We start from the raw sequence: 13,382 nt of genomic DNA, 5'->3' as shown, positions 1-13,382 counted from the left end.
GAAGGCTAAATATAAATTTCATTTCAAAAAATGGTGGCTAAATTTCATTTTTCTTCTCTTTATTTTAGAATTTATTGATTAATAGATGGAAAAAACAGAAGTGCAAACTTTATTTTTCTTCGTTTTATTTTAAATGCATTAACATTAATTAATAAAAAATGTTAACTCGTCTAGAAATATATTTACTTGATAATGTCTTATAGAAGACCTACTAAAAAATTGGAAAATTATAAAATTTTGAATAAGATATAGTTTTTTTTTAAAAAAAAAAATAGAATGTAAATTTCATGCCAATAAGTGGTTTCAATTTATTTTAGAATTCGTTCACAACAAAGAAAAAAACAAAAAACATATATTTATTATTGTTATCATTTTGAATTTTATTAAAGATATAAGTTTTTTACGAAAATGAATTATTACTATTATTTTAAATTCATTAAAGATATATATTTTTTTTTTCAAAAAATAGAGTGCAAATTTCATTCAAAAAATGACAAATTTTTCATTCTAAAAAATAGTAGCTAAATTTTAATTTTTTTCAATTTATTGTAGAAGTAATTAATAGCTAGGGTAAAAAAAAACAAAAAAACATAGATGTAAAAAAACAAACAAAATGAATATTATTTAATGAAGATAAGATATAGACGTAAATTCACAATTCAAACTCATATATAAGATATAAGTTGTAAGGCCCGAGATGTTATTATTTTAATACGAGATTATTAAAATTATGAATTTTGGAATGTTGAGTCATATTCCATGATTTTACAATTCCATAAGATTGAAATTGAATTAAAAAGAGTTATTGAGGGCTGAATTGCAAATAGTGAAGAATTCAGGAGCTAAAGTGCAATATTGAATTTGAGTGGACACTTGTCCTTGCCATGCTTGTTGGATGTATATAATATGTAACAATCTTCATTCCAGCCAAGAAAACGAACGAAAGTTCAGAGAAATCCTAAAGCTTCATCTTGTGTTAGATTTTTGATTCTACAAGATCCGGATATCAGAATTTTACTCCGAACATATTTCTGAGATCCTCTCGTCACCTGCTACACAAGAACGTAAGTTTCATTACTTTCTGATATGGTTTGAAATTTATGTATTTGGAGAATTATTATTTGATCATTATGATGTGTTCTGGGAATACTAGACATTGCATGATCGAAGTCGGATCGAAGAACAGATTGATTATGAATTGTTATGAATTTCTGATTATATCGATTGAAATTGGACAGATCTGAACTATGAATTGATTATAGACTATATTGGATATGGGTTATGATTTGTAATTAATATCTGTTGAGGTTGTATTGACGGGAATATTCAGATTGTTCCGTTATGCCGTTGATTTTGAATTAAATTCAGATTGATCAGATTCAGGTGTTGAATTGAGAATGAAATGTTGATATTATGATTCTCGATATGTCATTTCAGATTGATAGAGACAAGTCTTGAATTCAGAGCTTCCAATTTGTCAGACCGAGACTACGAAAGAAAGGTATAAGTCAATGTGGTATTGTGAGATCGACTCAAGTAGGATATACTTGGGTTTCCCGAAATCACATACTTATTGTTATTATATGCATTGATTTGATTATTATATGTTGTTCTATTGATTTATAGGAAGCATGTAATAGATGAGTATTAGACGAGTGATCTTGTGACAGAAGTGCCTGATAGTGGTGGGATCGCCACAGGCACATTGCACGATGTCACAAGATAGTGTGTTGGCGATTGTGCCACAGTCTGTGACGGATATATCAAGACACTGGATGTTTGGTTATATCGACGTGGATAGAATCGGAGTTCTTCTATTACTGTTGGTCGATATAGGAATGCCAACGTCTGGAAATCGGGATCCCTAGACTAGGATTGAGTCTAGTCTGAGTCGTGGAGTTACGAGCATTGTCGACAGTTTTATATTGATTATGTTTCAGATTTTGATACATATTGCTGTTATCTGTCCATGCTTTTATGTTTATCATATGATTGCATGTTCGTTGATTTATAATGGGATTATATTCTCACCGGAATTATCTGGCTGTTGTCGTGTTTGTATGTATGCATGACAACAGGTGGGACATGATCAGGGTCGAGGAGATGACGAGAGATCATGAATAGAGTGGAGACCACGGACTTTGACGTTGCTGTAGATAGGGTTTGGACACGTGATAGCTAGTTGTTGAACCTGAGTTTTGAATGATTGTATATAGTACCAAACTTGTGCTTGAATATTGATATGTATATTAGAATGATTTTCATTACGTTCCGCGTTTAAAAAAAAATAAATAAAATTTTAGACCCTGTTTATGATAATTGATTAAATTGTCCCAATGACGATTATGAACTTGATTAACGTCCGGGTCCCGACATAAGTTTTTTAAGAAAATGAGTTATTACTATTATTTTAAATTCATTAATGATATATATATATTTTTCAAAAAAAATAGACTGCGAATTTCATTCAAAAAATGGCAAATTTTTCATTCTAAAAAATGGTAGCTAAATTTTAATTTTTTTCATTCACAATTCAAACTCATATAAAAGATATAAGTTTTTTAAGAAAATGAGTTAATACTATTATTTTAAATTCATTAAAGATATATATAATTTTTTTAAAAAAATAGAGTGCAAATTTAATTCAAAAAAATGGCAAATTTTTCATTCTAAAAAATGATAGCTAAATTTTAATTTGTTTTAATTTATTGTAGAAGTCATTAATAGCTAGGGTAAAAAAACAAAAAACATATATGTAAAAACAAACAAAGTGACATATATTAATGAATATTATTTAATGAAGATAAGTACATAAATGTAAATTCACAATTCAAACTCATATATTTATAATAGTAATAATAAATAATAGATATATCGCACATGGGAAACAACAAATTTATCTGCTTCTTCCTTTGTTTCACGTATCATTACTTTCCTGCTCAAAATCACCATGTCCTCCAGGTGAAACTTGGCAGCAAATACATTACTTGAAGAATAATATATCTAAAGGCCACGAATACACAGAAGAAACAAGAGACTAAGTTAAAATCAGAAAAGCTATTTAAAACAGTTCGTCCTTAATGTTTCCCTAGCTAACCAACCCCGAAGCATCAAACCGATTTCTAGTTTACAGGAATGTCCGGCTGTTATTGCCAATATCATACTTTGCTCTTGTGTTCTGGTCTATGAGTGAACTCAAAGTCTATATGAACAAAAGCTCTTTCGACCTCAAGAAGTTGCTCGAGCTTTTCTTGTAATGTTTCACCAATATTGTGGGCTTGGCTCAAGAGCATGTCTTCTGGCAACACAATGTCGACCTCCACAAAGTAATGGCAACCAAATGTGTACGCTCTCACGGTATCAATGTGTTTGATCTCTTTGTGATGGTTCCATATGAGATATGTTAGTTTCGCAAGAAAATCTGGCGGAGCGGTTCTTCCAATCAAAGACCATACATTTTCAATAACAGTTTTCGCCCATGTGTTGATTGTATAAATTGCTATCTGTGATATAGAAAGAAACGTCATCACAAAAAAGAGTATGTCATGCACTCTAGGATCTCTTAATCCAACAGTCACTATAAATTGCATTGAAGATATAATAGAAACCTATCATACGGACAATTTTCTCAAAGTCACTAAGACATGCATTGTTTAAAAATATGAGAGATATGGAAGACTCTGATTTTCCATTTCTCGAGTTACAAGCGATAGACTCACAATTATGGCACCAGTAGGGTCAATCCACCAGAAGAATCGGACTGCCAAAACAGCAGTTATTAGTCCAATTGAGTTGGTGATGACATCAAAGAAATGATCTTGGGCGTAGGCTCTAACGATTTCATTCTTGAATCTGCGGCAATAAAGCATAAGAAAAAACTTCACAATAGTTACAGAAATCATGATCCCTATCATCCACATCTCCTTTTTATGGTCCATCTTTGGACCAGACTGCAAAATTAGGAAGAAAAAAAATTGTTAAAAGAAAACGACAATATAAATGGAAACTTCACAATAGAATATAAACATGCTTATGAAGGATAACTGCATAATTAATCAAGCTGTCGAAGTAATGAGTAAAATCAGAAGTAAATACCTTAGCAATGAGTTGCCGGACAGATTCCAGTATAATTTGCAATCCAAGAGTTGCCATTACGGATGCAAAAACAATAATTCCCTGCAAGTAATATACTTGGTCAGCTCAGAAAAATTGAGCTAAAGCACTTCCTCTCACGAAGTATTACTAGGATGGACACCTTGACCGGAAAAAAGGTACAAACTTCAACCTATTGTTTTATCAGTTCCTGAGACAGCCAAATCCAAATATAATCAGCAATTTAATATAAAAGACATGATACAGGGCTAAACGTGAATTCTCATCTAAAACCAGAATGAACCATTTCCCTAGTTCATCCCGCGCATGCAAATTGAAATGCAGATAAGTTTGACCAATAAGCCAATGTAAATATAAAATAAGTAAAAATAAATGGCATGCTCTGGATGTACGCATATCATATATTTGTCTTTAGGAAGTCTATAATAAAGTCGAAATAATACGCAAATGACTAGTCATCTTTATAACCGGATCATAATAAGCTCAATTATCTAATTTTTATAAAAAAGGATACCATGTGAAGGCTTACCACTGGTTGCATCCGTTTCTTTCCTATTGGGTAGTGATACTGGTTTGGATTTTTCATGGCATGAGAAGTGAACCACAGAATCAATCCCGATAACAGATCTAGGAAAGAATCCATGGTTGACGCGATGACAGCCAAGGATCTGCTCTCAACTGAAGCATATACTTTTGCAAGGAAAAGGAATAAATTGGCTATGTTGGAGATATGAATAGCCATCCTTTCACTCCTGGCTAGTGCTTTCATTTCATCCTGGTAGAAATAGGATAATAAAAAATAAAGATGCAAGTTTACTTTATCTATTATAAAGTCCTTAATCACCATCAGATGAGTATTAGAAAATATTATGATTCAACACTTCTCTGCCTCCAAAATGCTCGTCAAACGTTATGCTGCGAGCCTGCGACTAAGTAAGAGTCTTTCCCTAGGCCAACTTATACACCGTATTCTTTACTTACATGGATTTATAAGAAAGGGACTTGCCAAAGTGTATCTTAGTGATTCCATTATTGTCATACATTGTACGATTGGGATGATGAACTTTGTATTGAATGCGTTGGAATGTCAAACCGAACTCGGTTAGTCACAGACTCGCATGTAGTATGATAAATGCTTATTTCAGGAAGCTAACCTCCTGGAGAATTCAGGAATCAAAGAGAGAAGAGATTGGGAATTTCTGCAGAACTACATATTACAATTGCTTGGCTTATTTTTCACGTGGTCTCGTCTTAATCCCTCACTTGTACAACTGTTGTAACTAGCTCTCAATATATGTAGCCAACTAGCTGTGTTACAATGCATTTATTATTAGTGCGTAACCATATAATCTGATAGATATGATAGACTGATATTTTTGTTGGTTATCCTCTTGTTCGTTATCTTTCTTTTCCTCTGCTCTCTCTTTATCGCAATATGCCTGGGCTTCAAATTATGACATCAAGTTACAACTTTCCTCAATTATCGCAGTTTCCCTCGTGATAACTGATGCTGTTTCTTTAAAACAAAATGCAGAATCATACCAGACTCCAAACTGACCTGTGTCAGAGCATCAGGTAAACCACCTACTTCATGCATGCTTTCCATTTCAGTGAAACCTTCTAGGAGTCTCTCCTGTTTCTTGTAATATTCAGCAATTTTTCCTTGTTTCTCTTGAAAAAAAAAAGACATCAAATATCGACATTATTTTTTGTTCAAAAGAAGCATATTAATTTCAATTGTGAAATCATCAATGTCAACATGGAGGAACGGTGTAAGTAGAATCGAGAACTCAAAGAAAGTAACAAACAAGACACACAATTTTAAATCTAGAAAATAATGCAAAATATGAAATTTTTCTGAAAAACGTGATGTTACAAAAAGCATCGAATGTTGAATATCAAAAATCGAATATCCAGCATCCGAACAAAGTAGTCCAAGAGCCTTCGTTCTTCCTTCATGCTGGTCTGTGTAATACACGCACGCACGCACGCACATTAAAGAGGAAATTTATTCCTAAAGATTAAGAGAGTGGTTCTCACTCTGAAATATTCACTCCAATGTCAGGAGTGGTTCTCACCATATCTGATATACAAATATGAAATATCCTCTGTGTGATACAACATTCAACAAATACCAAAAATAACAAGAACTCAAAAGTTAGAGAATCGCATATATACTCTTCAGAACACATAAATTAATGGCTTCGCCCACTCCGATTCAGAGAATCAAGTATTCAACTATCTCCGTTGCGCTTATCTCCGGCATAAACGTCACCGTAAACAAAATTAATCCAATTTCTCGAGATAACAACGATTTTAAAGCTCAGTGTACAGACGAACATTCACACGTCAACACAGAACTCTTCATAACATACTTTTGCCGCGGAGCAGGCGTCGGAGACTGAACGACTGGTGACGGTGATCGGAACAGCGCTCCGGCATCCGAAATTCATTAATGTTGAGCCTCCATGACGACTGCTCAACGTCGATTTCCGACGAGCCGAGTAACTCAGCCTTGCAACTCTCGCCGACGCCGACGCCGACGCCGACGCCAGTGCCACTCGCCATTTTTGTGTTGAAATGATAAATGTGATACTTAATGCTTACGGGTTATGCGGTGAGGGAGTCGTAAACCTCCCCGGAACCTTCATTCGCTTTTTGCCTTGAAATAGGCGTGGGCGGGACACGAGGGAAGATTATGCCGTGTGGGATTTGCATGTGGTTCTAAGTTATTGGATGGAATCCCAAGGCGTCCATTTTACATGTATTATTATTTTTATTACGTCATAATTAAAACAGCATAGTATTCGCCATTCGGGTGCTCAGTTACAATTTCTCGTTTTCTGGTTTGTTTTTCTTCTGTGAAGATATTAATTAATCAGTTATAAATAAATAAATATATATATTATATATATATTTATTTTTTCTTTTCACATATTTTTCATCCTCTGTCAATCAAAGAATATTTCGTCTCTGATGAATGATTCCATTCACCTCCTTCAATATTGAAAAATGAGCCAGTAGTTCAATTGATACACACTCTTATTGATCTAAGTGATTTTCATGGAAAAAGCCAATGAGAATAAAGGTCACAAATGATACTCGTTTACTAGAAAATATCTAAGAAGAAACTCAAGATCGAGATAACTCGTTATCGTTACAAACTTTTTGTATAAAGTTTAAAAGACATAAATTTTTTTTTAAAAAAATATTAATAGGTTTATACATCATTCATTTTCAAAAATCACACACATTTCAGTTTCACTCATGTATTATAAAAACCATTCATGTATTATAAAAACTCATGCATGCGTTTATCCTCTCTGTTGGGTTTTACACGTTATTTTTTAAAAAACACAAAATCTTAAATGTTATTAATTTTATATACTTACATATTTTGCCTCTTTTTAATTTTTAAAAAATGTGTCAATACAGATCACTCATAAAGCAAAAAAAAAAACAAATAATCCAAACAATGTGGGAGACCAGAGGGGTCGTCCGTGCACTTGGGTAGAAAGTTGCATCACAGAACGATTTCCACTTTCGCGAGGCGCACAATGGCCTTTGTATTACCCGTGATTTTATTGGAGATTGCGTAAGCTTGAAAACCATAGTTTTTGAAATGTACATTTCAAATGACAAAACTATCGTAAATGTATTTTTATTTTTATTTTTTCAAATTTTATCGTTTCAAATATATTTTGAAACTCAATTTATACTTATAACATTTTCGTTTCAAATCCGCAACGATATCCTTCAATTGGAGGGACGGGAAAAGAATCAAAACATATGACATATATCGTTTTCCATCTGTGTCCAACTACATTTTAATTGGAAATATCAACTCCTTTTTATCTATTGCACTCACGTGGACTACTCTTGTACTCAACGTTTTGAAGAGTAAAGATTGGAACAAATTAAAATAAAGGTAGATAAATATAAGTCTAAGTTGGCGGATTATATATAGTGACTACACGTTGGACAACCACCATGTATTCGTGGTGGCTTTATTTTGTGTGGTTAAATATCATTGTGTTATTCAATGCAACACTTTGTATGTAACTTTTTCCAGTTCTATAATATATTTAGAGTAGGTTTCTTGTGAGACGGTCTCACGAATCTTTATCTATGAGACGGGTCAACCCTACCGATATTCACAATAAAAAATAATACTCTTAGCATAAAAAATAATATTTTTTTCATGGATGACCCAAATAAGATATCTGTCTCACAAAATACAACCCGTGAGACCGTCTCACACAAGTTTTTGCCATATATTCAGTGTTTTTCTTTATATTTTTTTTCTCCCTATTAATTGCATCTAAGATGAAAATGACAAGGTACAATAATTTGATAGATATGTTTGCTTCCATGTAATTGGATAGGAAACAAACCAACTAAATAATCAAAGAGTATCTCAATCAGTGTAGAATAGGGGTGTGCAAAATTTCGATTAAACCGAATTAACCGACCGAACCGAATTAGAACCGAATTAATTCGAAAATTTGGTTCGGTTAATTCGAAAATTCGGTTTTGAAATTTTAAAAAATCGGCTAATTCGGTTAACTCGGTTCGGTTTCGGTTTTAATTTGAAAATTTTGGTTAAACCGAATAAACTGATTTAGTATATATATTAATTTAAATTGTATATGAGCATTAAAAATACATTAGAAGGAAGCTCAACTTTTCATACAATAAAAGGAAGCACATTCATCCAATGATTTTATCTTCAATATTTTTATTTATTATTGATATTTTTTGTTCAATGTTTCTTGTTATTTATGAGCTCTCCATTTCTTCTTTTTTTGTGTGTTAAAATTCGTATTTTTTTAAAAAAATATCTGTTATTTCGGTCGATAAACGAAAAAACCGATTTAAAAATCGATTCGGTTTCTATGAATATTTTGATCGATTCGATTATTCGAAAATAAAATCGGTTAAATCGGTTATAGGTCTATTCGATTCTGTCGATAACCGAATTTGGACCGAACCGAATAGACCGATTGCACACTCCTGGTGTAGAATACAATGTGATTCTTTTACCCATTCCGCCAAAAAATTATTCTTTAATAGAGGAATGTTTGCAACGATTTCTGTTTTTAAGAAGTAATTAATTTTATAGATCGAGAAAAATAGATATAAATAAATAAATAAGTAGTATTTGAAAACAAATTAAAAAACTGAAAGATCAGAAGTACGTAGTGTTTGATACAACATATAATATGTAATTGTCGAATGGGAAACGATATTTCAAATTTTGGTACAGATAGCGAATCGATGCATTAAAATAATAATGATTTAATATATAATAACAATAATAATAAAGATGTGGAAGTTTTATTAAGAGAAAGCTAATGATTTTTTGTCCCTGTTTATTGGTTTTTCGGATTTTTTAAAATAAACAAAATAATTGTAATGTCAGAGATTTTATCACCGTAATTAAACATTGATTAATTGATAGAATTGAGATTTCAGGAGTTAAAATAAGATGTGAAAGGAGAAGCCGGGCGTCGGTGCATCATAAGCCAAAATGTTGGACAGAACATCTGGTGCCCGAGCGGCACATTACAACCGCCCGAACGCCAATGCACCATAAGTCTACCCTTCGGACAGAACATCTGGCGCCCGAGCGGTAGTTTTTGACCGCCCGAGCGCCAGTATGTAACAAGCCGAGTAACCGAACAGAGTGTTCGGCGCCCGAGCGGTAATTCTCGATCGCCCGAGCGCCGACTGAAATGTGTGAAAATGGAACACGTATCTTTACATGCAACTTGGGATATACATACATATCAATTCTCTCAATCCCTGGAGAATTCAGAAGAAAGGACCGAAGCGCTTAAGAAGAAAATCCTTACGCCTTTATATTTCAATCCGACTTCTGCACTGAGTTACTATCGACGAGAGCTTCAACTGGGCGTAAGTTTTCTTATGTTTTATGATGATTTGAAATTATGATACTGCCAGAATCAGATATGATCCATATATGTTGTTCTTGCGATATCAGACATTGTATAATCGAAACCGGATTAAATAACAGACTGTTTATGTAATTGTTATGACTTTCAGAGTTGATTTGATTGTGATTAGACCGATTTGATATCAGAATTGTGTTGTTATCGATTAGGAGATGTTGGAATTGATAATTTCACTACGATCATGATAATCAAACTCATGACCATGACTATGATATCAATTGTAGAACTGAGTACTTGTCGTTTTACCAAAAGTTATAAACGAAACACCCTTAGTCTCTTCATTCAATGAAGATGACATTTCTACCAAGAGACCATGGGGAGTTTGGGTCTGTCTAACCGAGATGGACAAAGTCAAGTATCCATTTAAGTTTTACCAAAATTCTGTAAATGGATCTTTCCTGCTGAATACAATGACAGGAAAAACATCGAGTTTCGCAGAAGACCTGTTTGAAAAGAAAAGAAATCTTCTATGGAACAGAAAGCTGCCGGCAAGTAAAGAGACTCGCTGAAAATTCTGCAATATGGCACATATGGGAAGATGGTCGGAGAATATCTGCCCAGAATTCTAGAACCAGAAAGAACCGAAGTTTGGTAAATGATTCAAGCCGAGATCTTATCGGAAACACTTTACCGAAACCAGTACAAGTGGGGAAGGACAACAAGCATGTTTTTCTCGGGGACACGGAAAACCAAAGATTCCCCGACAAAGCTAAAGTGGACATGTGATTATACCACTACCAAAAAGAAGAACCACCATGTGAGTGGAAGACAAGGACCACCAATAATTGATGGTAAATGACAAAGAACATTGGATTCCCTATATTTATAGATAAAGGAAATCCAATAAAAAGACAAAAGTTAGTGGACGGATGACTAATCCACTAAAAAACAAAAGAATCTGGACCTAATTACACCTATAAATAAAGAGTAAACTGGAACCAGAAAAATAACAAAAGCTAGAAACAATGAATATGTATAAAAACATTTTCAAAGTTTTCAAACGAAGAATCAAAGCTACAAGAAAATCACTGAAGGTTTTTAAAGAGTTATATCAAGTGCTGAAAGAAGTAGGGAGCGAGATATCAGCTGATATGATCCAGACGCATATATATTATTTATGCCAGAAGATCAAATCAGAAGAACAAGTTATTTCTAGATTTATGATCTAGGAATAATACAAAGTGGAGGGACCACTCAACCACTACAGAAAGTGGTCCAGATGCAAGCTGTAAAGGTTTACCAAGATTTGAAATCCGAGTTTCAAATCCGAAGAAGTCTTATATAAATAAAGAAGGAAGAAGGAAATTGGGATTATCGAACATTTCCTCATCGTCTTTCAAAAATAAATTGTAATATTTCTCTTTCTAATTTATGTGTTATGTAGTTTCAGCTACTATTAGTAGCTAAACAAGTTTCTTCTCCTCTACAGGAGGTTGCTATGTAATAATAAATATTTGTGTTTGAATAAAGGAAGCTTTTGCTCAAGCCCCTCTCATGTATTATTTTCAAAATTTTATCTTTTATTGTACACACTAAGGTCTGAAACGAATTAGGGTTGTGTCAAGTGCTGCTGAAGGAATCTACGTCGGTAACCATATGTTGCGACTATGCGGTTGGACTGTGAGCAGCAGTCTGTAAAATACGGTGGATATAACTCGGTGGCACTCCGGTCAAAGATTTAATTTATTATACGGAAGCATGATGGGCCTTTGAAAAAAAAATTAAAAAAAAAATCGATCATTTGTGTATGGTATATAGGCTGAAAACCTTGCGTAGCTGTATGTTTTGAGGCTATATGCTTTAAAAAAAGGCACAATAGGTATAACAATATCACGTACCATATAAAAAAGGATAAGGGTATTCTTATAAATTTTAAAATATTGGGGAGTTGAAACAAAGATTTGAAGGGATAGGGAGTAAGGATAAAGTTGAGAAGAAAAATAAGGAGTCATTGAAAGTTTACACTTATTTAAAGCTTATATTTCATATAAATTTATAAGTCAAAAATATCATTTCAAACACAAACCACGATGTTTTGAGATTTTTTTTTGTTTAAATCAAACATTTTTGTAAATTTCTGTATATTTCATAAATTGGGCCCGTCAGATAAACTTTTTTGAAAAAAACAAAAACAGAAAACAATCCAAGTACCCCAAACTTCAAAGTATTTCACGGGTATATAGCCCACTCAAATAGGGCACACAATTGATATCCGATAAGTTCAAGGGTATAACTGTAAATTAACGCAACCCCCATCGGATGACGTCAGAGTAGCGTTTTGTGTGGTGTGGTCGTGCAAGAGAGAAACTACGCTCTAAAAAATATCAGAAACAATAACAGAAGGAGAAGGGAAGCCGACAGGGGAGTTGGGAAGCCTAGTGATTGCACAACCAACACAGAGAAAGAACTTTTAGTCCAGAGTATATTTAGACAAAAAACTGCACAATCGTAGCAGCGGAAAATGGAACCAAAAAATCCATTAAGTAGGATCTGAGTAGCCCGGGTAAGGATCGATTTATGGTGGCAATGTACCTCACAATTGTTATACCTGAAGGAAATCATATTCTGAAACTACAGACGGCTTATTAAATTAAGACGATTGCCTTTTATGTAAACATAGTGCTACCAATAGTCACCGCAAGAACATGTACCACCACTAAAGTGGTGAAACCGATAAGGGTCCCTCAGGATAATTTCCCTACTGACTATGCTGCTTACAAATTTGTAAACGGAGTGGCAATCACCACAAACTCGAAGATTCTTGAAAATTCGAAGATTTGAACCTTCTTGTGTACTAATCAAACCATATGAAAGTGCCAGCCTCTCACTGTGTTTCCACAAGTTGTCCTCCTTCTGTTCTTCATCAGTGTCATGCAATGCATAGCTCGTGTCTGGAACGTAGCCTGCCGCCTTGATTTCTTTCTTCATCTGTGCCAATTTAATATATATTTGTCCATATTCTGGGTGGGATTGATCACCTGGCCTAAATGAGCTTATTTTGTTTCTGATGTTAAGCCAGCTGCAGGCGGGCCTCTTTTTCACATTTTCTGTTTCCATTTTCACTCGCACTCCCTGAACATCATGCCATTTTCCTGATGTAGCGCAAACATTTGAATAAAGAACACAAGCAGAATCATCGAAAGAGTTTGACTCGAGAAGATGTTGTGCCGCTTTTTTTCCCAGTTCCAAGTTACCATGGATTTTGCCGGTGGACAACAAACTTCGCCAGATGAAGTCATTAGGTGGGACTGGCATCTCTTTAATAAAAGATTCTGCCTCAGCCAGTTTTCCCGA

The 13,382-nt window shown here is 33.9% G+C and overlaps 2 protein-coding genes across 2 annotated transcripts; both read right to left on the bottom strand.

Annotated features, from left to right (window-relative positions):
• Positions 1-2,886: 2,886 nt before the first annotated feature.
• On the bottom strand, positions 2,887-6,847 carry LOC142522450 (metal tolerance protein 9-like). The gene is made up of 6 exons (XM_075625861.1): positions 6,489-6,847; positions 5,672-5,784; positions 4,643-4,888; positions 4,096-4,176; positions 3,720-3,950; positions 2,887-3,503 (listed from the first exon to the last, which is right to left on the bottom strand). The coding sequence occupies exons 1-6, from the start codon at positions 6,679-6,681 to the stop codon at positions 3,159-3,161; spliced, it is 1,209 nt and encodes a 402-aa protein (XP_075481976.1). The 5' UTR covers positions 6,682-6,847; the 3' UTR covers positions 2,887-3,158.
• A 5,863-nt stretch (positions 6,848-12,710) lies between these two features.
• Positions 12,711-13,343, bottom strand: LOC142522034 (pentatricopeptide repeat-containing protein At5g46460, mitochondrial-like). Its single transcript, XM_075625206.1, has one exon. The coding sequence runs from the start codon at positions 13,341-13,343 to the stop codon at positions 12,711-12,713; it is 633 nt and encodes a 210-aa protein (XP_075481321.1).
• Between the last annotated feature and the right edge of the window lie 39 nt (positions 13,344-13,382).

Source organism: Primulina tabacum, chromosome 13 (assembly GCF_025594145.1).
Source record: "Primulina tabacum isolate GXHZ01 chromosome 13, ASM2559414v2, whole genome shotgun sequence".
NCBI lineage: Eukaryota > Viridiplantae > Streptophyta > Magnoliopsida > Lamiales > Gesneriaceae > Primulina > Primulina tabacum.
The sequence above is the reverse complement of the archived record's forward strand: the minus strand, read 5'-3'. Positions and strand labels throughout refer to the sequence as shown.

Coding starts and splice junctions, on each gene's coding strand:
- LOC142522450 (XM_075625861.1), bottom strand. CDS start 6,681: ATGGCGAGTGGCACTGGCGTCGGCGTCGGCGTCGGCGTCGGCGAGAGT. Junction 3,951..4,095: donor TCCGGCAACTCATTGCTAAG/GTATTTACTTCT, acceptor CTAATTTTGCAG/TCTGGTCCAAAGATGGACCA. Junction 3,504..3,719: donor ACCCTACTGGTGCCATAATT/GTGAGTCTATCG, acceptor TCTATATCACAG/ATAGCAATTTATACAATCAA.
- LOC142522034 (XM_075625206.1), bottom strand. CDS start 13,343: ATGCCAGTCCCACCTAATGACTTCATCTGGCGAAGTTTGTTGTCCACC.